Source organism: Adiantum capillus-veneris, chromosome 25 (assembly GCF_014529385.1).
Source record: "Adiantum capillus-veneris isolate H3 chromosome 25, ASM1452938v2, whole genome shotgun sequence".
Taxonomy (NCBI): Eukaryota; Viridiplantae; Streptophyta; class Polypodiopsida; order Polypodiales; family Pteridaceae; genus Adiantum; species Adiantum capillus-veneris.
The window spans coordinates 125738000-125764888 of NC_140955.1; the positions used below are offsets into that span (position 1 = coordinate 125738000).

Sequence of the window (26889 nt, forward strand, 5' to 3'; positions counted from 1 at the left end):
TAAAAAAAGATCAAAAATTGATCTTCTGATATGTATATATGTTGGGGGGAAGTTTTAAGTCAAAAATAAATAAAAATAACTTTTTTTAAAAAAATGGCTCTTAGTGACCCACATTTTTGCTGATGTGGCCAAACCCCTTTACTCCCTTCACTTTCAAAAGGCTAGAGAGAGCAAGTGACCTCTTAGGTCCACATCCTACATATGTCTAAAAAAAAGGCTAGAAAAGTCTACTCAAAACTACCTTAAATACCCTTGTTCTCTTAACCCTACACAACATTAGCCTTAATCCTTAAAAATTAAAATTCCTTATAAGGCCCATGTAAAGTCCATATTTTTGCTAATGAAGGTAGAAATCTTGTACTTTCTCATTCTATATCGAGGCCTTCTTTGTGAATAACAAATAAAAATTCAAAGCCACTAAGCATCCTTAAGTTTTGAAAGGTCTATAGTGTTCCTCTTGTAAAAATAATCAATTTTTTTTTATTTTATATAAATGACACTCTAGTGGGACAAGTAATCGTATAGCGCTACCAAACGTGGTTTTTGAAACTCGCCTAAAAAAGAAATGAGTGAGAGAATATAAGGGTGTGTGGTCCTCGACACTATATGCCACGGGTCTTAATGAACCTAGGGCGATGAGATCGGTGGTGGGGGTTGAGACACACGGATCTCAAGGCACAAAAATGCCATAGAAAAAGTCAATGGTCATTTGATGATTCGGGATTTGAATCCACTACCTCGCGAATGAAAGCATGAGCTAACCACACACACTCATGTGGTTTGTTGAAATGAATGTGAGTTCATAATATTATTAAATTAGTCCATGTTTACTTCTCCCCATGTCGTTGTTTACTTTTCGTATCTTTGTTTACTTTTTAACATCAAACATTTACGTGTGTCTCTGTTTTTCTCCGTCGTTGATCCCACCGCTCTATTTTCATTTACTACCACGTGGTACATAGTGCTGAGGGTGTGTGGTGGGTTTGGGAAACTTATACAAATTAGCAAAAGTTTGCATCGTTTGCATAAGAAAAAGGTGTTCATTGGTCCAAAATAAGGAGCTACACTTTAGTTACCTCTTCCTAATCGCACCAAGTTCAAGTTAGACCCATATCTAAACTTCTAATTGTAATTGTAGGGGATCTTGACAAAATATCTAAGATCTTTGTATACACAACGAACACAATTCAGTTGGTTGACCCTTTGTAATGTAACCCAAAGGTAGAGGTTTTGAGGTTCATGGGTTGCATGGATGGGTGCCACCCACTTTCCTATGGGTATGCTACACAACAATGTCCCATGGTATGGCCCCTTGTGGGTGTGCTCTACAACAATGTATAGTTGTAAATACATGGTTCTCCTTGCTTACTTGCCCACATTAGGCCTTGTCATAGGGCCATAGTATGGTCCCTTGTGGGTGTGCCTGCTTCCTTTCCCAAGTGAATCTTGATGGTAAAAAAATAAAAAGTAAACAAGCTGAAGTGTTCACGGGGCCTTCAAAAGGCAAAAAGTGACTATTGAGGTGTCATGAGAGTTAAAACTCTATTTTAACAAGGAAACAACTCAACCTCTCACTTGCAATTGAAAGCCAAGTGCTTCAGACATGTACTCAAACTTTCAGATTCTGCTATTTTCAGCACCCGTGGAAAGCCAGGAACTATCGAATTTTTGAGAATGACACCATGGCAGCTAGCTTCGAGGACATTATCCTCGAAAGCAGTGAACTGATTATTGCCATGGGAAAAAAGAAGAATTCGGATGAGTGGAGCTAGGCATCTCTAGCGGTCGTGATCTCTTGCAACGAGTAAGGGTGCGTGGATAATGGTTCGCCATTACTTGGCATTGTGTAAGCCTTCTGATGTCTCAAACAGCCCCTCAAGGCTCGATATGAGCTTGAGGCTAGTGTACATTTTTTGATGTTTAATACGAGACAAGTACTCACAATTGTGAGTTTGACAAAAAAAAGATACTCTATAATTTTTTTGTTAGTCTTTTCAATAAGTTTCTTGAAAAAAATAAAAATAAAAAATTAATTTGTTTACTTAAAAACGTAGATTTGATAAGCATAGAAAATAATAAATAATTTAATAAAATAATTTTTTTTGAAACCCTCTATCAATATATTATATCATGGGGTCAAACTTATATATATTGTTTATTCATTTGCTCTTTAAAGGCCTAATTTGTTAAGCATGCCAAAAAATGAATGCACCTTTGGACTTTTGGAGAATAGCATTTAAAAGGCTAAGCATGCCAAAAAATGAATGCACCTTTGGACTTTTGGAGAATAGCATTTAAAAGGCTAGGATTTCCTTTTATTCATTCACAAGACTTTTAAGCTCCATATGTAATTTTGTAAAACAAGAAAATTTGAAAGACCTTGGCTCCTCGGGTACTAAGGCCTTTAGAGGCCAAACTTTTTAAATAATAAATCCATGTTAGATATTTTCGAGGTTGTCCCAACCATGTGCCTTGCAAATCAAAGCTTTTTTTTTTTTTTGGATACACTAGAGGGCCCACAAAGGGAGGTGCTTATCCCTTCCAAATATTAGCCATGTTACATGGTCGGGCAAGTGTCGCATACCATCGGGCAAGAGCCACATGTAGGCATCACCATGGCCACCTAATTGATGCACCATGTGCTAGGAGTGACGAAGAGAACTCATAGCAACCAGCTAGGAACCTCCTCCTCGGGTGACCCACCCCAGGAGGAGGATGCACTCGAGTGTCCAAGAGCAAGAGTCCTAGCAATGTAAACAGCGGGTGAGCACAAGGTGTCTCTCTAGAGTGTGACCCAACGAGGGATTTGACCCCTCAAGGCTTAACCCGTAGGTTGAGAGGCCAAAGCCTTACTGTTAGTCCAACTCTTTTGGGACAATCAAGGCTATTGCTAATTTGTAATTCACCTTTCAAAACAAGTGAAAGGGTCATGACAGCTTTCTAAAACAATAAGAAAGTGATAAAATCATTATGTTGAGTTTAACTGGAATTAATGTTCGAGAAAGGATTGCCTCAGCTTAGCCTTGAGCCGGTTGAAAATTGAGACTGGCCGGTTGCCCATGATAAAGGGAAGAAAAACCGGTGAAATATATGTGACAAAATAGCTCAAAAACCTTACAAATCTCAAAATCTTTGCTAGTATTTCCAATTTGTTTCTTTGCAAGGAGAAAACTGACCGCTTAATAAAAGAGACTTTCCCGAACACTAACTGAAATTAAGCTATAAGATGCAAGAAAAATAAAACCATGTGAAGCTATGAAATAAATGGTGAAAAAAAAAATCATTAATGTGTGTGTGTATATATATATATTATGGATGTAGTTTACTAGAGTTATGCAGGGTGATGATTCGTTTTAGAAAGGTGAAATAAAAAGATTCATTAAATATTTTAAAATTAAAATAACATTTAAGGTAAGTTTCAATCATCAATGAAAACTTTGAAAGCAAGGGACTTGAGTAGCTCAATTCTACTCTAATGCTTCTTTTACAAAGCCAAAATAAAAAAAAAGACTTTTGATTGTACCTCACTTCAAATCACGTCTCTTTTTATCCACCTTTTGTAAAATTAAAAAAGACGTACCTAGTAGCATGCATGGCAACAACATAAGCAGAGCGTCACTTCGAATCAAATCATGCCAAACTCTCTTTGAAGACCGCGGAAGCTGCTCTCGCCAGTGCCGCCACCATGGCCGTGTCTGCGCCTCTCCTGCCTCATTTCGCATTCGGTCACTCCTTCCCCAGCAAGCCCCCATCTCGCCAAGTAAGAGAGAGAGAGAGAGAGAGAGAGAGAGAGAGAGAGAGAGAGCATTCCGGAAGCAGCCCCATTGGTCTTGTCTAGCTGGGAGGGTGCAGCTAAGTATAGGAAATTCTGAAGCTGGGTTTGCATCGACACACACACACACACACACACACACACACACACACGCACACCATCCTTTAAGTGCATGCATTAATTGTATGTGTCATGGAAACTTCTGAATTGTGGTAAGAAAGTACAGGCTGCCTCTTGAATAGATTCAAGCACTATGGGCCTGCTATCAGATGGGTTACGGTACTAAGTTGCAAGCGGATTTTGGAAAGTCTCATGCCAGCTAAGCATAGCAAAGTGGTATGCTCCGTGGTCAATTTGGACGGGGGGACGAGATGAACTACGCCCTCTATGATCTAATAGGTATAGATAGAATCCAACTGTGAAATATATGGTTGAAAGCTGGGATTGTGTTTCTTGTTTTTTTTTGGGGGTGTGTGTGTGTAGCTGGCCGGAAACTAAATCTGCACCAATGGGTCATGGTGCATGAATCAAGGAGTCCCACAGCGCCAATGGAGATAATCCACTGCACTACCAACCGTAGTGCCTCCCTTCTCGAAGCATGTGAACTCTCTTGAGCTGGTTACTGCTCAGTACCGTTGTAGACCAGGAGATAATGTGAGTTTCTCAAGGAGACTAATTGTGAGCCATAGCCCATACTATCTCCTCCTCTGTCCACCTAGACTCTTTTCTGTGGTTTTGTCCTCCCCACTCCCAAATTTAAGCATGGGAGTGCATTCATATGCATCTTTCCCAGTTGTGCATTTTTGGAATGGCATACCTTCTTGAGAGTATCCCAACTCTTTCGCCGGGGGGGGGTGGGGGGGGGGGGCGGGCGGGCGCGTTGTTGTGGCACCAAGCTTTCCTCATTCTTTCCTCCTCAAGAGTAGCATTAACCATGTGTTTCTTGATAACGTCCCTCTCGCCTCTTGTTTCACCTTCTTCTTGACCACGTCCACGAAGAAGATCATGTTTACCCATCCCTCATTCTCTTGTCTCATCAGACTATGCTCTCAATATGTCATGCCGCAACGGTGTTGGGAGTTCGCTGTCAATTATGTGCGATAGCAATCTAGCCTGCTCCATGAGAGCGGCAATAGGCCGTGTCCATACTGGCGCTGCGTACAACAATGCTGGGGTGGCCAAGGTATCAAAGTGCCAGTCCCTTGTGCGTGGCTCTAGGAAATGTGCCTGGTGACATTACCACTCAGATGTTATCGTATCTTCCATTTCATCTACGTAATGTCCAAAGAGAGCAAGTGAGTGATGGGGCAGCCTTGCTTGGCATTGATGGTTCTAGCAATGCTATTTGATAGTCGTCCTAGAGAGAGATGAAGAATGCAGGAGCATTAAGTTTAGCTAACTCTATCTCAAATAACTCTAGAGTAATAACTTGAGAGTTATCTAAAATAATCAAATACAAAATCAAGGCAAGCATATACTGTCACGTGCACATCGAACCCTATGTGCATGTGGACAAGTTGAACTCCTTCTAGGGTTTAGGACAGCCTAGAAAGTGTTCTGGCATCCTTGTGAGCATGTATGCAGGCCTTCATGTGAAGACACTTTAGTGTAGTTGCATACCTCTGATTGCACATGAGCACATCCAGAGTCTGGTAGGTGTAAGGAGTGGGGAGTGTTCCCATAGTCTATTACAGAACCAAGCCTAGGTAGTTTGCATACGAGGCACCTCTTATTAGTAGGTTAGTAACTTATTAATAATTGACATTTAGCCAACATTTAGCAAGTCGAGGGGCTTTTAAGGAGCTTTGTTCTACCTCACTTGCATTTGATATAAAGGGTCACCACTTGGTCAAGTAAGTTAGTACCCTTAGTACCCTATGGGCAGCCAGCCCATCGGAACCCAATTCACCTAGCGTTTTCTCATCAGCACCTTCAAGCACCTCGCATTTCTGAGCCCGGTTTTAGCCTGTAGCAGCAGATCAACACGACACGATAGTACTAGATCAGCCCTAGCTTTAGCAGTTCCCAACCCTCAAGCACCAGTTTCAGCTAGGGGTTTAGATTTCAGCCCATTTCCATCGTCATTAACCCATCAACATCGGCTATAGTAGATCAGCCCATAGCCTAGCGTTTTGCATTTTCAGCCATTAGCCTCGGAGATCCAAGCAGTTACCGCAAGATCCGATCAACATCTCAACATTTAAGACTATTCTTTAGCCAATCTAAAGCAAATACATCTCTACATTGCGGCAGGCCAATCGACCTGAGGTGGGAAAAAGAAACCTTGGTGTGAGCACAAGGCCGCCAAGGGGTACACCCATATGAAGGTGTCACAAACTGCTGACGTGTCAAGCTACTGAAGACCTAAGCCAACTAGCAGATCCTGGCCGAGGGGCCTAAACCCTAAGAAGTAGAAGAAGTTGAAGTTCCCACCAACTTATGGGACCCCGTCCGATGGAGCCCAAGTGACGTAAAGACATTAAAATAAAGAAAGCCCACACACAAGCGCGCGGAGAAGATGACGTGGCAATTGTTTGGATTCGTGGAATTCATGTTGACAGCTCGTACGGATTTTCGGATTTTACGTTGATATGCTGACGTGGTAGAGTTGTATGGATTTTCGCGTTTTACGTTGACTACTGACGTGGGAGAGATGTACAGAATTCTGCTTCTGCACTGGTAGCTTGTGGGCATCTGCTTTTAAGTTTGGAGGCTTTTCATGTAAACTGCTTTTCATAGGCAAAGGGCCTTTAAATAAGTGCGAAGGGCTCAGTCTCTGGCACACTTTAGTGAGAAGGTGCAAAGTGCGAGTACCGGGATTGTACTGAGTTCAAGTAATATGAAGAAATATCGAAAGGGGCGCAAGGGTTTGGGGCCAATACTCTCTGGGGTGGAATCCTGCCACTCCATGTCACGTGTGCTCTCTCTCTTTCAGTTCAGTTGTTATTGAAGTGCTAATAGTCTGTTCAGTCTGTTCTTTTCTATTGGCACGTGGTGCCTGTCTTGTGACGGTGGTATTAGAGCATCAGGCGTGAGCTTTTGTGAAAGCATACTGGTCCTAGAAAAGAGCAGACATAGCAAACTAGGTGTCACGTGACACATCCAACCCTATGTGTCCGTGGACAAGCTACAGCACGACAAGGGTTCAATTGAATCAAGTCGGTCTAGAATAGGAAGTGATCTGGCACTTTTGTGAGTCTGTTGCATGTCCAGACACTTAGAGTAGATGCATATCCTCTGGTTGCACACAGCATGATCATCAGATTACTGTCAGAACCCATCAGGAGCATTTTTATAGTGCATAGATCTATTTTCCCTATTGTTGACATTTTTCACATATTATTTTTAAGTGACTTTTGTTCGGAACTAGGTAGGGCAATTTTCACAAGCAAGTATATCAAGAAACCTAGCGCTAGCACAGGAGCACTTGCTCAACAGGCAACTTCTCAATAAGACCAACCCCCGCAAGAGACCTAGCGTTTTTCAACCATCTGCAAAGCTAGCGTTTTTGCAAGACAGATCAGCCCTGCCGTTTTTGCCCAGCAGATCAGCCCCGGCGACAACAGAAGATAGTAGATTCCACAGCCACATAGCAGATTAGCCCAACGTTAGGAGATTTCCACTACTAGGAAGACATTCAACCGAGAAAAATCTCACAGTCACCTGGCGCTGCTCGCTATTGCTACCCCCCCCCCCCCCCCCCCCCCCCCCCCCCCTCTCTTGCTGCCCTCGCGTTGCTGGCCCCTCCCGCCTGTCCTTGCTCGCGGCAGCCCAGCTCGCACGTTGCCCTCTTCCGCCGCCACCACCCCCCCCGCCCGCTGCCTATTGAACTGCCACCCCCCGGCCCGCCTTATCTGTCCCCCCCCTGGCCTTCCTCTTTCCCGAAGTCTCCCTGCAATTGGCTTTGGAGGCATTGTTTCTTTGGACAGTGCTCGGCGCGCTCGGTTGCAGAGGTTTTTTCTCCGTTCGCTTCTTCGCCACAGCAGTAGACACAGATGGAGGCTCCAGCTCCGCCACAGAGGGACTCGTCCGAAGCCCCCTCGCCCGACCCCGCTGAGCCCACCATTCGACTTGCTCTTTCACCAATAGAGCAAGCGAGCCTTGCCGCAGAGGTAGAGCGCTTGCAGGCGACGTCTGTCATCTGCAAGATTCTCGGCACCCGACCTAGCAGAGGAGAGCTGCGTGACCTTCTCCAGGCCCGCCTTCTCGTAGAGGTGGGCAAGATCTTGGACGTACAGATACTCGGACGAGGTTACTATCAGATCGAGTTTGAGACCTCCGAGATGACGTCCAAGGTCATCGCCATGAGTCCACTGACCATCCGAGCAGCACGAGCCCACTTTCAACAGTGGAGACATGGTTTCGACCCACCTCGGATCTTCTAGTAGAGAAGGCAGACATCCCCATCTCCGTCTGCTTTTTGGGTTTGCGGAGGGAGTACTTACCACTTTTGTCCAGGATAGGCTCAGCCATTGGGACTGTCTTGGAGACACCTCGCACGGCAGCCTCAGTAGCTACCAAGGCGACTGGCATTCCCTTAGTTCGCGTTTTGGTCAGAGACACTCACACGCTCCCGAAGATCATTCTTTTGCCTTGGGTGAGTGGAGGTTGGTTTAGACAGAGTGTGAAGTATTTGGGCCCCCCGAACCAGTGCTTCATTTGTCGACAGATGGGCCATCTTGCGAAGGCTTGTCCATGGAGGAGACCTCGACCTACACCACAGACTCAGCCCCAGCCTGCAAGGGCTGGCCAACAGCCACAGACAGAGACACAACACACACACGCAGAGCCACCCATTGAGCCTGGGGCTCTAGCGGAGGAGGGATGGCATCAGGCCCGTGGTCGACGACGGCAGGGGCCACAGCGACAGCGTGGCACTCAAGAGTGGTCCTCAGGCGCCTACCCAGCAGCAGTGGGTTCCCACGGGGAACCGGTTCGGTCCTCTTGAGCAGGATGAGGTCCCTTCTCTAGTCCCCACCCAGCCTCACCCTCGACAGCCCCTCCCCCCCAAGAGTTCCCCCCCTCCCTCGTCTCCTGCTCCCGCCGCCTCTTCCCTCCGCCCCCTCTACCTCTGTCGCTCCCCCCCGCCCCTCTTCTCCACCGCTCCCCCTTGTTCCTTCTCCCCCTCCCGCTCCGGTTCCACAGTCGACCCAGGGGGCAGGGCCCTCTCCGGCTGCTAGGAGATCTCTTGGCAGCGCCTTTGCCACGAGTCGCCTGGCGAGAGAGAGAGAGCCTTTCTTGCGATCCCCTCTATAGGTACACACGTCTCCCCTTGCAGCTATCCCTCGTGGTCTGACGAGCATTGACATTTGGCGCCGATGGGACTTCTTCGACTACAACTTTACTCGTTTTCTCGGTGACCCCTCAGCAGATCATGAGGCAGCCTGCTTCAGGGTCCATGTTCTGTTCCTTGTAGCTAGGGGGACAGAGGCCTTGGACTCAGCAGTTGGCTTCTCTTTTCCCCTTTGCGGCAGGGACCAGACACAGGTCCTAGAGTTCTCTCACCACATGGGAGAACTAGGAGTCACAGACATGCTTAAGACTTTGTGGCCATTGGCCAAGTTTGTGGTGACACCTCCAGATACAATAGGATGTAGACACATTGTGGTTTACTTCTTTGCCGATACACAGTGCTTGCCATGCTATGTACACATTCATGAGGACTCTTGGATAGAAGAAGTTGCTTTGCGTACGGCTCGCTCTGCTTGGGCTTGGGCCAGGCACTCGTTGCAGTCACGTCTATCTAGAGGACGCTCGGATGCGGATTGCTCCCCATCCAATCCAGCCTCGAAGATAGCCCGTTTAGCCGTTGCGGCAGCATCTATTCTCTCTCGCTCTCCATGGGCGGATTGCTCCCCATCCAAGCCAACCTCAAAGATAGCCCGTTTAGCCGTTGCGGCAGCATCTGTTCTCTCTCGCTCTCCATGAGGATCGTCTCATGGAACGTGCAGGGACTTGGTGGGTCCCAGTTTCAGCGACAGCGGGGTCGACTGCGTCAGGAGCTTCAGCGCTGCCTTGTGGGAGGAGAGATTGATCTCCTTATGCTCCAGGAGCACCATCCGTGTGAGCCGCATTAGACGTTGTAGTCAGCTCTTGCGTGGACGATATGATACTTTTTGGTCAGCTGCTTTTGGACCTGGAGGCATCCAGGGTGGGGTATGTATGACTATTGCGGACACTTTGCAGCATGCCATTGTGGATAGAGGGATTATTGTGCCAGGCAGGGCTCAATGGATTACTATGCAGGTTCAGGGTTGCCTTGTGGGCTTCTTGAACATCTATGCACCCAATGTGGCAAGTGCTCGAGCAGAGTTTTGGTCACAGATAGTTGAGTCTCTGCCGTATGCAGAACACTGGTGCATAGGGGGGGACTTCAACATGTTGGAGGACCCTTTTGACAGGATTGGTGGTAGCCATGCTACTGTGCATGGGGTTGAACTGGCAGCTTGGAAGAGGTTTTATATGACTCTGAGGGTCTCGGATGTTTGGCAGCACTCTAGTTTTGTGAGGCCCCCAGACAGCCTTGCCTTCTCTCGTTCAGACCGCAGAGTGGGAAGAGTGAATCTATCGTGGATAGATCGCTTCTACACTAGTGACCACCTCAGTGACTTGGGAGGGATATTTGGCATTCTGGCAGGGACTTCCTTCTTGGACCATGCACCAGTGATCCTCACAGTGGCAGACAGGTAGAGGAGAGGGAGCACGATGCTTCACATCCCAGAGAGGGTCTTGTTGGACTCTGTACTCAGAGAGCGAGTAGAGGCTCTCTGGACAGAGAGCTTGGACAGACAAGATTCTCCTGTTGACAGAGTGGCCTCAGGACTAGCTCAGATTAGCCGTTTCTTTCTTCAGGAGTCTTTGGCTCGCCGGGCTGCAGCCAGAGAGGAGCAGCGCCTCAGACGGGGCATTGCTTCGTTGCAGAGGATGCAGGAGCAGCATCCAGACAGTCCTTGGTTAGAGGAGCAGCTACAACAGGCTCAACAAGAGCTTGTTAGCACAGAGGAGAGGCGACACGAGTTTTCTTTCCACTGACATGCATCTCAGTGGACACAGGTGGACGACAGAGTGACTGGTGCTTTCTTTGAGGCAGTGGGACCTCGGCATTCACATGCCAAGGTCAGTCAGCTGCGTAGGCCCAACGGGTCAGTTGCTTCTGAGCTTGAGGATATGCGTGCAGTTGCTACTGACTTTTACCGTGAGTTACTGTTTGCAGAGCCTCAGTCAGAGCGTCAGGATGCATGTAGGGAGCAGGTTTGGGCACAGATGCCTTGTCTTGTGACTGAGGAGATGCGTCAGAGGCTTGAGCTGCCTCTTCAGCTTGAGGAGCTGCACACGGCTCTTAGGGCCCTCCCCTGTGGTAGCTGTCCAGGTGAGGATGGAGTGACTCCCAGTTTTTTCGACCTGCTTGGCCCAGATCTCTGTAGTGCTTTTCAATTTATTTTGCACACAGGAGTGATGCCTGACAGCATGAGTGAGGGATTGATCTACCTCATTCCCAATGAGGGTGGCTCCTTGGATGAGATTCGACAGTGGCGCCCCATCACCATCCTCAACTCAGCCTACAAAATTCTTGCTAAGGCTCTGAGTTTGAGGATTCAGCCACTTCTAGAGAGCCTTAAACATGGGACTCAGACAGGTTTTGTCAAGGAACACAGTATCCTTGACAACATCTTTACATTTTGGGAGGCTTCTGCTCTAGCACGGCTTCGTGGTGAGGACCTAGTGATTCTTCTTCTCGATTTTGAGAAGGCATACGACAGAGTTGACTGGGACTTTCTAGAGTGCACTCTACGCAGGATGGGCTTCTCAGATGCTTGGATCAGAGGGGTGTCAGCTTTGTACAGACAGGCTCACAGTTAGGTACTTTTGGCAGGAGGTAGAGGTGATTGCTTCATGCTCACACATTCGGTTAGACAGGGCTGTCCTTTTGCCCCCTTCCTCTTTCTGTTCTATGCGGAGGCGATGAGTAGGTTTTTGGTGTCGTAGCATGTTGGTCTACGGGGCTTAGCACTCCCTATTCGGGGAGATGAGCTACTGGACGCTGAGTTTGCCCACGACTTAGCCTTGTACTTAGATGGCCAGGAGGCCAACCTTCACAGGTGTGAGTAGGCTCTGGAGACCTTCTGTTGTGCATCGGGCGCACTGATCAACTGGAGAAAGACAGTGGCTTTCTCGGTTGGTAGTGCTCTTGTGCTCGATTGGAGGCCAGGAGAGGGTTTTAGGTGGATTCCCCCAGGGACTGCAGTTCGGTACTTGGGCTGTCAGGTTGGTTTGGACTTGTCTCCTGAGCAGCAGATTGCTCCTCTCCTCCTGTCTATCAGGAGGAAGTTGTTACACTGGAGCTCAACACGACTTTCTTTGGCTGACAGAGTAGTAGTGGCCAACCAGGTGATGTTGGCGACTATGTGGTACATCACTTCTTGCTGGATCTTCTCGAGTTCTTGTATCAGCTAGGTAGAGAGGTTGATGAGGCACTTCCTTTGGTCAGGACGTGACACTCAGATAGCCCGAGCCAAAGTGGCTTGGTAGGTCATCACTCTTCCTTGTTCACAGGGAGGGCTTGGGATCATTGACCCAGCACAGCAAAGCAGAGCCCTTCTTAGGAAGTTCATAGTCAGAAGACTTCTTCCAGGTGAGGAGCCCTGGAAAGAGTTCTTGCTACAGCGGCTTCGTGCTAGGGTGCCTCAGGCTGGAGGCCCTTGGTGACCTTCGACCATATGGATCTTCACAGAGATGCGCAGAGTTGGTTTGAGCAGGAGATTGGAGGATCGCTTCGCTGTGAGTTTGCTTCGATCTTGGGAGCTCTTGCGGCGAGGCCTAGAGCAGAGACAGCCTACTTGCACAGAGGAGTGGCTACGGCAGCCCCTTGTCTGGAACCCCGTGGTTAGCACTCAGAGAGGCCACTTGGTTGGTAGTCGGCCTCATGTTTCCTGGGGTCCCATTGCAGCGGGTCCAGCGCGCTCTTTAGGTGAATGGTTAGAGTTCACAGGCTTGTCAGAGGAGGTGCAGGGTCTCCAGCTACAGGGCATGAGAGGGGTACAGAGCATGTGCCAGGACATCTCAAAGGTAGTTCCAGCTGAGTGGCTGACGCCTCTCGAGCCGGTAGCACCCAGGTGGATGGGAGCCTTGACACGATTGGAGGTTCTCATCTCAGTCAGGGCCTGCTCAGAGACTGTTCCATCCCTTTTTTCCGAGCTTCAGGGTGGGGGATGCTTATAGCGAGTTGCAGTAGAGGCCCCGCAAGTGGCAGAGTGCTGTTTTCAGAGGATCCGAGTGGTGGGCATCTGTGGGAGGACTTGTGTCATCGATCCTGACCCAGCAACTCTTGAGACTAGACACTGGAGGCTGTGGGCTTGGGAGTGCTGTCCACCGGCACGAGTACAGTGGGATCCTGGTGAGTGGCTCTGGAGGGACCCCTTCTCTTCTGCAGACCACCCAGGTGTCCCGTTCTTTCAGTACACTGTTCGATTGGGACGTCATATACTAGCAGCACAGAGAGAGGCCCGCCCCGCTGCAGCACCTCATTGGCAGGAGGAGGGTCTCACAGCCGAGTTCTTGGCAGCCTTCTGCGAGAGGTTGTGGGACTCCAGACAGCCGAGGCGAGTCACCTTGACTGGTCGCACACAGAGCTACAGCAGTTGGGAGCTGGCTAGTGCATAGTGGTCTCTCGACCGCATGTGCAGCTTGTGACCATCTTGTGGAGAGTCAGCGTCACTTTCTTTGGACTGTCCTTCGGCACAGCAGGTGTGGCTTCGAGTTCTGCGGCTGATGCCTGCTCTTTCCATTGCTTGACAGTACACTTGGGAAGCAGCTGCTTGGTCCACCCTCACGGACCAGGCACTTCAGTTTGAGCTATCTTCCATCAGCAGGATGATAGTGATGCAGGAGGCAACCTACACTCCAGCCTGCCACAGAGCTTACTCCACAGGAGTGGTGCAGTGAGAGAGAGGAGTGTTGGGAGCCTATCAGTGGCCTGACCCTCTGGTTCATCTGGCGGGCCCGTTGCTTCCGCATCTTTGAGGCTCGCTCTGTGCTCGAGGGACTACAAGGCAGCTCTGACCGCATGCGGGAGCGCAGAGAGGCTTTCCTTCGACTCTGGTGTCCTGGGCCTTTCTACACCATGGTCCAGGGTGTACTCCGAGGGCACTACCGACCACCTGTGTGGCTTTTCCCTCCCCCCATTTCTTGATTTAGCCCTATTGTACATATGCTGGTTTTTTCATTGGGAGAGTCTCCCACCATGGTTGTTGTAGCCCTCTCTTGAAGAGGTGGTTGTAGCCCTATGGGCAGTTTCAATAACTAATAGAAGGATCTTTTTCTCGGAAAAAAAAAAAGACATTCAGCCCTAGCGTTTTTTGGATTGCAGTTCAATCAGCGTTTTGCAGTTCCATCGCGACAAGATCGACTAGTAGACCAGCGTTTTCAGTTTTCAGCAGTCAAGCATCATAGTAGAACCCCCGAACCTCGCAGATCTCACCTTCACGTAGCAGATCCTCGTCGCACGGTCAGATCCGGCGAAGTTTACTGTTTCAGCCCGGAAAACGCAGATTTCAGCATCTGCGTTCGACATAGAGTCAGAATTCAGCAGATAAAGATTTTCAGATTTCAGCCCTTAGCGATTTTAGTTTTCAGCCCGTCCCGTCGTTGTCCTTATCGTCGTCGACATCGTCGGCAAGTCCAAGCATTATAGAGATTTGTGCAAACAATAGCATAGACCGCTCTTGCCATCGAGAGTGGGGCCCTTGGAGGAGGGTTTGGCAACATTCTGGTGTCGTATTCTTCTCTCTCAGTCTCAGTACCTTCATTCATAGTGTTTACCACTTTGGTTGTGATCATTTGCACTCTCTCACTAAAAGAACGGAAGGCTTTCCCTTCCATAAGTAAAAGGAACCCTTGAGCACAGTTCGGAGCACTCATCTTGAGCAAAGTTCAACATTCACTTCTGCTACATCTTACACTAGGGCTACTGGAATTTTATTTGAAGTATCTTCGAGTTCCGACCCTGGACTTATTAGCCACTCCCACCCTTACTTCATCGCGCATCAGGCGCGCTCCCGTCTACACCCCACTCATGTCTTACAGGGCATAAGCCATAAAGATCATTTGCAAGAGAAGGATCCAAGATTTGTTTTGAGCTGCTGTTTTTCTCAGAGGCAGTGCCATGCAGTGGTGGAAGTCTATAGCTACCAAGCCGCACACTCTTAAGGACCTGGCAAGCTTTCAAGAAAACTTCTGCCTGAAGTTATATGGTTTCTGACATCTTCCTTCGGAGTGCAACTTCTGGCAGAGTGGGGTATCTTGAAATGCTTGCCATGGAAACCCTAGCAGATTATAACTTGAAATTTCTCCACGTCTCTCAGTAGGTGTCTCTTTTCGAGCTAAAATCCTTGGAGGTCTAGTGTGATTGCCAAGTCTTGGAACTACCATCACCGCCACAGGAACATTGCTTATCGAGGCTTGTTTCGACTATTCAAGAGTTTGTGGATCATGCTGGGGTCGGCTACGACCTTTTGGAAGGAACCTAACCCTAATTTTTGGTACAGGTTTTAGGATGGAAAGTCAGTCGACTTTTCGAGCTTGACTGATGTCAAGATTGCTTTTTAAGTTTGAATTTTGTCTGAGAATCTGTTTGAGAACTTGTTTGGTGATCTTGTTTAGAATTTGTTTGAAATGGATAGTATTTGTTTTAAACCTGTCTTGGTGCTGATTTGAATTGTTAGACTCTAGTTTTAATACTGGTTTCATTGATTTGTGATTTTACTCCCGGTGGAGAAGTGAGAAATGTTGTTTTGGTATTGTTTGAACCTCAGAACGACGCAGACGGGATGTCTGGGGAGCGTTCCGTTGTATGCTTGAAAACCTCAGAATGACACAGACGGGATGTTTGGGGAGCGTTTTGTTTTATGCTTGAAAACCTCGGAATGACGCAGACGGGATGTTTGGGGAGCGTTTTGTTGTATGCTAGAAACCCTCCGAACGACGTAGACGGGATGTCTGGGGAGCGTTTGGTTGTATGCTTGAACCTCCAAGCGACGCAGGCTGTGGTCTGGGGAGCGTTTGGTTGTACAATCCTTTGAGCTCATGGCCCGGACCTTTTTAGGTTATTTGCGGGGGAGTGACGAGGTAGTCGTTGAGTAGCTTCATACCGCAGACCGTTTGTCTCAAGGGAGTGCTCAACGGCACTGTTCGTTGTGTCTTGTAACATGCATATGTGAGCATTTGTGCTGCATTGTGATGTGCTAACTACTGAATATTCCTAATTGGATGAGATTGCTTGGGTATGTAATTTTAGTGCATCAAGACACCGATGGAAGATCAATGCGTTCTGGGTGTGATGGCTAATTTTTTCTATGCCAGAATATTAAGAGTTCCTATCTTGACAATAGGAGAGGCAAACTCCTTGATCAAAAGAGCCGAAAGGAGAAGCCAACTCCTTAACAAAAAGAGAAAACTGATTGTCCCTCGGAAATTTTTGAGCTAACTTGAGTGGTTTTGCAGATGTGTTGTAATCGCGGACGATTACTTTCTTTCAAGAAGGGGGGATGTCACAAACTGCTGATGTGTCAAGCTATTGAAGACCTAAGCCAACTAGCAGATCTCGGCTGAGGGGCCTAAACCCTAAGAAGTAGAAGAAGTTGAAGTGTCCGCCAACTTATGGGACCCCGTTTGATGGGGCCCAAGTGACATAAAGACATTAAAATAAAGAAAGCCCACACACACGCGCGCGAAGAAGATGATGTGGCAGTTGTACGGATTCCCAAAATTCACGTTGACAACCTGTATAGATTTTTGAATTTTACGTTGACATGCTGACGTGGCAGAGTTGTACGGATTTTTGCGTTTTACGTTGACTGCTGATGTGGTAGAGCTGTACGGAATTCTGCTTTTGCACTGGTAGCTTGTGGGCAAGCAGATTCTGCTTTTGGGGAAGATGCTCTTAAGTTTAAAGGCTTTTCATGTAAATTGCTTTTCATAGGCCAAGGGCCTTTAAATAAGTGCATATGGCTACACGCTTCAGTGAGGCAAGGTGTAGAGCGCGAGTACCGGCATTGTACTAAGTTCAAGTAATCTAAAGAAATACCGAAAGGGGCGCTAGGGTTTGGGGCCAATACTCTCAGGGGTGGATTTCTGCCACTCTGTGTCGTGTGTGTTCTCTCTCTTTCAATTCAGTTGTTATTGAAGTGCTAAAAGTCTGTTCAGTCTGTTCTTTTCTATTGGCAGGTGGTGCCCGTCTTGTGACAGAAGGAGTAGAGCTTGGATAAGAGTAAAGCCTTCTTAAGCCAGATTGCAAGAAGTACCAAGGATCTAGAACCCCAAGTATCTGGGAATACGCAAGTACCCCAATATTCAGTGCATGGTCATCACACGAAACAAAATGGATACTCTGCCTGAAGGAGATCAGACTGAAGTTGGAGAAGAAGTCCCTACAACAGGAGGGCCTTTGTTGGTCCCTCCATCCCTATCTTCACCATGGATTGCACGAAACTCTATGGAGGCTTTGATGAAGTCCATGATGGAGATGATGCTACAACAGGTGGCTTAGACGAGTACATCAAGTACAATGTGAGGGTTTTCCATCCCGCTCACTACAATGACGTCGTGAGGATTGCTCTCGAGCAAGAAATGAAGCACTACAAAGGTAAGCCTACGAAGAACTAGTCGAGTCCCCTGCAGAATCAACACAATGGTAAGAACCACAATACCTCTTCTTCTTCTTCTCAATCTTCCACTACACCTGATGAAAAATCTGGTCAAGGAATAGTAGGAGATTGATTAAGTCTCGAAGAAAGAATCGAGTATGGAAAAGAAAGAAGATGTTTTAAGTGTCATGCTAAAGGTCACATGAAATGCGATTGTCGTACGGAATCACCTAAGGAAGAACTCAAGAATTTGCATCCCTTGTTAGTGTCATAAATGAGCGAAGTAGTGTGCCCCAAGTTTCTAATGATCATTAAATGACTCTCTATTTGATTCTGGCAGTATGCATGATGTGATTAGTGACTAGTCCTCTTGTGAAGAGCGCACAGTTAGAAGCTATTTGAAGAGATCCCATTGTGTCACATGTTGATTATGTGGCATTAGTTGAAGATCAAGGGGGTTAGAACTCCTAATCCTAACAAACCTACAACACTTGACCGTGGGGCATATGATAAAGGCTCAAGTTTGCATAAATTGCCAACGTAGCGAGGTAGTATGGATAGGCCCGCGTTTTGCCGAGGTGCTATTGTGGCACTGTACGAACACCCTCATTTTATGGGCCAGCCTTATTGACACTAGGTTTTTGCATCAGATGCTTTTGGAGAAGCAGCTTTTCATAGCACTGCTTTTGGAAGCCAAGGGCCTTTAAATATGTAGAAGAGGAGGTCTGTCTCTTGCATTCCTAGTTGTAGGAAGCAGAGGAGTTGCCCTCGAAACTGTAACCACTTGAAGCAACATAAAAAAACAGTGAAAGGGGTGCAAGGGTTTTGGGGCCAGTACGACTTAGTGTCTCTTGTGTGTAATGTGCAGCGGAAGTGGTTGATGGTGAATGCTCAGGATGAGTGCTCATTGCGTACTCAAGGTTCCTTTTACGCCATCAGAGCAAAGACTAGAGAGAATGATACTGTGAGTGAAGGTTCACACAGAGAGAGAGAGAGAGAGAGAGAGAGAGAGAGAGAGAGAGAGAGAGAGAGAGAGAGAGAGAGAGAGAGAGAAAAGACCAACACCAAATGGGGGGTTTGGCCCTCCAAGGGCCCCCCTCTCTATCGCTAGAGAGGTATCTGGCTTAGATTGCACAAATGCTGATACAATGGTCCTAAATGCTGAGATGCCGATGGGATCTTAAAGTAGGTGCTTGGTTCTGCGAGGCTAAGGGCTGAAATGCAAAAAACGCTGATGGAACTGATGAAATCTGAAAATGTTGGGCTGATTAGAGGGCTGAAATGCAAAAACATTGATGGAACTGATGAGATCTGCTAGTGCTAACAAGGCTACGGGCTGAAATCTGAAAATGCGGGGACTATGTTTAAAATCTGCAACTTCTAAAAACGCTATGGCTAAAAACTAACGATGATGCAAATTTGCACTATAGACTAAAAACGTTGGTGGACTGAATAGGCTGATGGAGAAACACCATGGATGATGATGGTGGTGTTGCTAGCAAAAACGCTAGGGGTGCCTAGGTACTGCGGGTACTTGGTGTTGGTACTGAGGGCACTGACTTATGCTTGAGAAGTGACCCACTTATATATACTAGGGTCACTTATATATGGGATTAAAGCTGGGTCGGACAAACTCATAAAAATTCCCACAATGTCTAAAATGTCACTTATTAATGAGTTAACAAACTCAATTATAAGAGGTGCTTCACATGCAGGTAAATACCTAGGTTGGATACTATGCAACTGTATGGGAACACTCCCCAATGCCTACACCTAGCAAACACCAGCTGTGCTCATGTGCAATTAGAGGGTATGCAACGAATCTAAAGTGCCTGGACATGCACGTCCTGCATATAGGCTCACAATGGTGCCAGAACACTTCCTAGGCTGTCCTAAACCATAGAAGTAAGAGTTAACTTGTCCACATGTACATATGGTTAGATGTGCACGTGACATCCCCCCCCTTTTGAAGGTTAGGTTCTGGTACGGAATTGCATGGCTTCCTTGTAGTCTGCCAACAACACTGGAGAATGTGTGAAGAAATCATCGTCGGCTAACTTTGCTGCGTGGGTGCTGCGATACTTGAACTTCAAAAAAGACTGGAGTGCTTGCTTCTTTGAGCTGCGCCAAAAGTGATGCAAAATAATCTACTCAAAGATCAAGATTTGATGATCTATTTGGACGACAAAATAAGCACCTAGCAGGTAGTGTTTCCAACTTGAAAGCGCATGAATCACAGCCAATAGCTCTTTCTCATAGATTTACATAGTCTTTTCTGGCCCTTGCAAGATTTTGCTTTGATTGGCTACTACCTGACCATCTTGCATTAAGACTACCCCAATACTCTTGCCACATGCATCACATTAGACCACAAGTGACTTCGTGAGATCTGGCAAAACAATTACTGGATTCGAAGTCATCTTTTCCTTCGAGATTAAAAGCTGAAATCTCTTTTTGTGTCCATTTGAAAGTGACCTCGTTCTTTTGCAAAGCATGTAGGGGTGAAGCAATCTGGGCAAAACTTTGGATGAACCTTTTGTAGTAGGAACACGGTCCCAAGAATTTACAGACATCATGTACAATTTTCAAGGCTGGCCATGTCTTGATTGCCTTCACCTTGGCAAGATCCATTCGGACACCATCCTTTGACACTATGTGTCCTAGAAAGTGGATCTCTTCCAAGAAGAATTCACTTTTCTTGGGGTTGTTGAGCAATTTGTGATTGCGTAGCTCTTCGAACACAATGGTTAAGTGACGCCTATGCTCCTCTTCATTCTTCAAATAGACTATCATGTCATCAAACAATGTGCCCAACAAACTTTTGATGTGGGCAAAAATACGATCCATCATCCTATTGAACGTAGCAGGAGCATTTGTAAGACCAAAAGGCATCACTAAGAACTCATATAGACCAAATGTAGTCTTGTGCACATCATCTGGCCTACTACAAATTTGATGGTATCCACTCTTAAGGTCTATCCTGTTGAAAATTGCTGCACCTCTAAATGGTCAATAATATCATCAATCCTTGGAATAGGGAACTTGTTCTTGATGGTATTCTTATTCAACGGATGGTAATCAATACACATGCGCCAAGGGCTAGCTTTCTTCTGCACTAGAAGCACTGCGGAGCAGAAGGGTGAAGAACTAGGTTGAATCAACCCTTTTTCTAACAACTCCTCTACTTGGCTCATAATCTCTTTTTATAACAGCTACCCTTTTACTACTCGGATTTTAGTGCCGATCCGCCCAACCATCTCATGGCGCCTGGCCTCCACTAGTGCAGGTGAAACTCTCGGCCATTGGATGTTTCACACTAGCCACACAATGTCCGGCCATTTGCGACTTCAAAAAGAGGGTCCCAAAAATTAAATAAAAATCAAGGGAAAGAAACCAACGAATAAGGTTAGTGGTTGTCACAGCCTTGTGACATATCCCCCCTTGAAATTGCAAATGTCCTCGATTGCATGCCAGATATACATGCCATAGATGATTTAGTGCGATTAGCACCCTTTTATCATCACATGTATCCGCAAGAAAGGTCATGAAACATAGATACAAATGACTTAATGAAACCTTTTTAGTTTTTTCATTTTTGTCTATCATAGAAGTGAGCATTATACCTTTAGCACTTGTTAAGCAATGTATACTTCTATTGCATTGAATCCCTATGTACGTATGATGTGCTAGCTCAAGCATCACCCCTCTTTTGAGCACGTTGAATTGGGCAAAGCTGCAATACATGTGGTGACTCTACTAGCTCACTTTCTTCCATCCACTTTGCATCCATAGGTGGATAGTTTTTGAACTTCACCAAATAACGTTGTCGGAGAGCGTAGTTCTCCATGGTCGACCAGGAAAGCACCGGGATTTTGGTTGGAGACATGAGCTTAGCAGACGTTCAAACTAGGATAAATGAGTACAGATAGACTTAATTAAGGTTTAATACAAGTATTACTGGTGATTAGAGAGAGTTTAAGAGAAAAGACTGCAAATAAGAATGCTATTAACTCTTAAAGCAGTTGTCACGTGCACATCTAACCCTATGTGTATGTGGACAAGCTATCTCAGGTCTAAGGTCTAGGTCAACTTAGGAAGTGTTCTGGCACCTTTGTGAGCCTGTGAGCATTCCGTGCATGTCTAGGCACTTAGATTAGTCGCATATCCTCTGGTTGCACACAACATATTCATTAGCATGGCATTCGGTACCCATCATGAGCATTTTACAGAGCATAGGACCCTTTTTCCCAAATACGCATTTTTCACTTATTTATTAATAAGTGACTTTTGTTGGAAAAGTAGGTAGGGAAAATTGCGCTAGCAGTTTTTAGCAGAAGAGACAAAAGACGTTCCAGCAACTTGTAGTGTTCTCTTCTCAGCAAGACCGGTAGAAGACAACCTAGCGTTTTCAGCCAACAGCAGCAGATCATAAACCTCGGGTTCTGCACCAGTTGCGAAAACACATTCACCGTGGCAACTAACTGAGTCTTGAACGCATCATCCTCAAGTTTCCCAGTCATAAATCCATGTACTACTGGAGGGACATTCACATCAACAGGAGGTACAGACTGACGTGGCCGTGAGCTCTCGCCAATCTCGAACACCATAGGAACTTCCTATCTGTCCTTCGAAGAGGAACCCTCTTCGATAATGCCCTTCCCTTTGTCGGCCATAGTGTAATCCCGCATTCCTGTACACTGTCTTTATCCAAAATAGCCGAGGCTCACTTCTTGAGGAAAAAATGATTTATGTCCCGGCAACGGAACCTTGAAACCCGCCCGTAGGGCGGTAGGCTTTGGATTTCACCCGAAATTCTTTACTTTACTTTAGAGAGAGAGAGAGAGAGAGAGAGAGAGAGAGAGAGAGAGAGAGAGAGAGAGAGAGAGAGAGAGAGAGAGAGAGAGAGAGAGAGAGAGTACTTTGCAAGAGGAACCTGCGACGGGAATTAACACTTAAGTATACACACGGCTCGGAAGCTAGAATGCTCCGAGCAGACGCCGACAACCTGTAGGCCCCAAAATTGGCGCCCCTTTCAATATTTCTTTATACTTTAGGAGGGTAAATTACAAAGAAGAGTCTTGGGAATCCTTTATCTGTATCCCGCTAGATACCACCTGTTCTGGCAAAATTTCGGCAGCACAACAGTCCCAAAACTTGCCTGAAACCAATTCCCCTGTTGGAACTCGCTTCTGCTGGCATAAACCCTCTTATTCTTGCCAAAAACAATAATTTCAGCACTCTGTGTTTACTGGTTTTTCATCTCTTTTCAGCCCTAAACAGCTCCCGAACTGTCGTCTAACAGTGGGGCACGGTTCCCAATGCTTCTGGCGTCATTGCGGCTGCAAAACAGTCCAAAAACAGCGTGTACACAGCGCTGAAAACGCACCTGTTTGGTGAGGTTACGACACTCACCGGTGCTTGCTTTGGAGTAGCAATTAGCTACTCCTGTTCTTGCTCAAGGAGGCTCTTGCCTCGGCACAAAAGCATGAAACCACACAGCTGTACATCAGTCAAATGAAGAGCCCTCTTCTGGGGCATCACATAACTGCATGTAGGGGAGAGAGAGAGCAGTGTGTAGTGTGCAGGTCATCAATCCTAGCACCACACTGTATATAGAGAGGAGCACTCCATAGCTCTTAACCTGTGACAGAAGACTGCAAATGAGCTGTCACGTGACACATCCAACCCTATGTGTCCGTGGACAGGCTACAGCATGACCAGGGTTCAGTTCAGTCAAGTCAGTCTAGAATAGGAAGTGATGTGGCACTTTTGTGAGTCTGTTCGTAGACCGTGCATGCCCAGACACTTAGATTAGATGCATATCCTCTGGTTCGACATAGCATGATCATCAGATTTCCATCAGAACCCATCAGTAGCATTTTTACAGTGCATAGACCTATTTTCCCTATTTTTGACATTTTTCACTTATTATTTTTAAGTGACTTTTGTTAGAAACTAGGTAGGGAAAATTTCATAAGTTTGCATATATAGAAACCTAGCTCTAGCACTTTCTGGTAGAAGAGGCAGCAGGAGCGCTTGCGCATAGGAAACTTCTTAGCAGGACCCCAAGATCTCTAGCGTTTTTACACCACAGCAGATGGGCTAGCGATTTTTGGATCAAGAACCTAGATCAGCTAGCATTTTTGCATCTGCATCAGCCTGGCGACATTAGAAGACAGATCACCCCAAGCGTTAGCAATTTGCATCAGTAGATCAGCCCTAGCGTTCGCAAATTTCCTGCAGCAGAAGATTTTCAGTCCCAGCGTCTTTGCATCTGCAAGACACCTCAACGTTTTTGCAGATCTTCGCGACGGAATCAGCCCTAGACTCAGCGTTTTTAGTTTTTAGCAGTCAATACGCGTAACAGAACCCCCAAACCTCGCAGATCTCACCTTTCCGCAGCAGATCCTCGCCGTATGGTCAAATCCCGTGCAGTTTGCAGATTCAGCCCGGAAAACGCAGATTTCAGCATCTGCGTTTTCAGTGCATCGTCGTCGTACCGTCGCCATCGACATAGTCACCGACATAGAGTCAGAATTCAGCAGATAAAGATTTGTAGATTTCAGCCGTTAGCATTTTCAGATTTCAGCCCGTCTCGTGGTCGACATCGTCGGCAAGTCCAAGCATTGTAGAGATTTGTGCAATCAATAGTAGACCACTCTCGCCATCGAGAGTGGGGCCCTTGGAGGAGGGTTTGACAACTTCTCGGTGTCGTATTCTCTTCTCTCTATATCTCTCAGTCTCATGCACCTTTACGCACAGTGTCTATTCACTTTGTGTGTGATCACCTGCACTCTCTCATTAAAGAACGGAAGGCTCTCCCTTCGCTAAGTAAAAGGAACCTTGAGCACAGTTCGGAGCACTCATCTTGAGCAAAGTTCAACATTCACTTCCGTTGCACCTTACATTGGTATCAGAGCTTTGGCAGTGTTCTGTATCACTCAAGGAAAGAACCACATAATTTTTTTTGCTTGTCAAGGTCGCACATAACCCAAGTCCTCTTGGGTGTGTCGATTACTAATTGTGTTTTTGAAGAGTGACAGGCCCCAGGAAAGAAGGGCTTGTCTAGCCTCCCCTTATGCCTCTTTTCACTCATTGAGAGTGGACCGTGCACTTAGTGGCCGGTCAATCGACATGAGGTGGGAAAAAGCAACCTTGGTGTGAGCGCAATGCTGCCAAGGGGCGCGCCCACGGAAAAGAGAAGAAATCGGGTGAAGAGAAGATCTTTCTCTAGCACAGATTGCAAGCTAAAGAAGAACCTCAAGACCCGCAAGAACCTCAAGAACTCAAGAACCCCAAGAACCAAGACCCCCAGGAACCCAAGTTCCTTGTGAACTCAAGAACCCAAGACCACACGAACCCACAAGAACCTACGACTTCAGTGGTTGGTCATCACTAGCGGAATGGATACTTCGCTTGGAGGTGATGAGCATGAGAGAGGCGAAGAAGAATTTTCCCCACCAGGAGGTTTTTCCGACCCACCCCCTTCCCCATCTACGCCAAGGATTGCACAAGCAGTTGTTTATGGACAGGAAGTTAGAACGCGAAGAAAGCAGAGCAGAATTGGATAGCAAGCACAAAGAAAGAAGAGCTGAAATGGAGCGCGAACACGAAGAAAGAATGGAAGCCATAGCCCGTGAAAACAAAGAAAGAATGGCAGCCATAGAGTGTGAGCACAACGAAAGGAAAGCCGCCTTGTTGCGACTCTTTTGTCAAGTGCAGGCACAAATGCAAGAGATTCAGGAAAAGGAGACTCTCTCAGTCTCTTCTTCTCCGAAGCATGACACACAAGATTTGCATGATGATAAGCATGATGATTTGAATGATAATGATAAGCATGATGATTTGGATGACAATGACAAGCATGATGATTTGCATGATCAAGATGTGATTTCTCACGAGCATGATGATTCGTATGACCACGATGTGATTGTTCACAACAATGATGGGTTAGTTGATACTGTCTCTAGTGAAGCTAACCTCATTGCAGATTCGATCAATCACGAAGAATCGATCTTGGTTCTCGAGTCGAGGTCCACAACACCCCCACAGGAAGATTCGATCAATCACGAAGAACCAATCTTGGCTCTCGAGCCTAGGTCCAAAGAACCCTCTCAGGAAGTATTATGTGTTCAAATGATTAGTCAGCACGCATTTGTCGAGTGTTTCATTCGTGATCGTTTTTTGTATTTTAGTTAGCGTCTTTATGGGATCCCTTTTCCTAGGCATGACATATTGTACGTTGAGCACGTTTCACTCATGAATGAGCACGGATGTATGCGAATGATTCATGAAAAGATGAAATGTTTGCATTCCATGTCTCTTCCTTGGCACGACATAGTCGTAGATAGAGCACAAGAAGGATTGAGCATCAAGCATCGGCATTTCCATTGTGATTTGCCACAGTTGATTGATTTAGATCAGAAAGTCAAGATTCGATCTCATTGTTTGCATGTGTTTGATGAATAGTTTGACACTTCGTCTCTATGTTCATCTACATTGCATGTACAGGCTCTACAGAAGAGTCGTATTTTTCCAGTCACTTTACATGGAATGGGTGTATGTTCATGTTTTTGTGTTGGAAGTGGTTTCAAGAATTTTCATCCTCGGAGATTCTTGAAGAAGATAGACGCATGACTATAGACGAAGTTGAAGCATTGAAGGAGCCATAGAAGACTTTGTGTCGCTTTCGCCGTGGCCCAAAGAAGCAAGCGTTGCAGACCTTTATGAAGTTTAAGTATCGCACGACCCACGTATCAGAGTGGGCCGGCGAAGAGTCCTTTCCAGGATTCTAGACGCTGTTGGCGATCTCCCTCGACGCCATATAGTTCGGTACTAGTACCTCACTTTGAAAAGGAGGGGATGTCACGTGACACATCCAACCCTATGTGTCCGTGGACAAGCTACAGCATGACCAAGGTTCAGTTCAGTCAAGTCACTCTAGAATAGGAAGTGATCTGGCACTTTTGTGAGTGTTCGCAGACCGTGCATGCCCAGATACTTAGATTAGATGCATATCCTCTGGTTGCACACAGCATGATCATCAGATTTCCATCAGAACCCATCAGTAGCATTTTTACAGTGCATAGACCTATTTTCCCTATTTTTGACATTTTTCACTTATTATTTTTAAGTGACTTTTGTTAGGAACTAGGTAGGGAAAATTTCATAAGTTTGTATATATAGAAACCTAGTGCTAGCACTTTCTAGCAGAAGAGGTAGCAGGAGCGCTTGCTCACAGGCAACTTCTCAGCAGGACCCCAAGATCTCTAGCGTTTTTGCACCACAGCAGATGGGCTTGCGTTTTTGGATCAAGAACCCAGATCAGCCAGCGTTTTTGCATCTGCATCAGCCTGGCGACAGCAGAAGACAGATCAACCCTAGCGTTAGCAGTTTGCATCAGCAGATCAGCCCTAGCATTAGCAAATTTCCTAAAGCAGAGATTTTCAGCCCTAGCGTTTTTGCATCTGCAAGACA

General features: G+C 46.5%; 1 protein-coding gene across 3 annotated transcripts in view; it reads left to right on the top strand.

Annotated features, from left to right (window-relative positions):
- The first annotated feature begins 3595 nt into the window (after window positions 1-3595).
- LOC147425607 (mechanosensitive ion channel protein 1, mitochondrial-like) overlaps window positions 3596-26889 on the top strand; it is a 188151-nt gene continuing 164857 nt past the window's right edge. The window contains exons 1-2 of one of the 3 annotated variants that reach the window (XM_086499758.1): window positions 3641-3760; window positions 3999-4171. Coding sequence is in view for 2 of the 3 variants with exons in the window: in XM_086499757.1 (XP_086355883.1) it covers window positions 3686-3760 (75 nt within the window). In the remaining variant the exon portion in view is untranslated. Of the gene's footprint in view, window positions 3761-3998; window positions 4172-26889 lie in introns of all 3 variants that reach the window. The other 2 variants (XM_086499757.1, XM_086499759.1) reach the window with 2 other exon arrangements.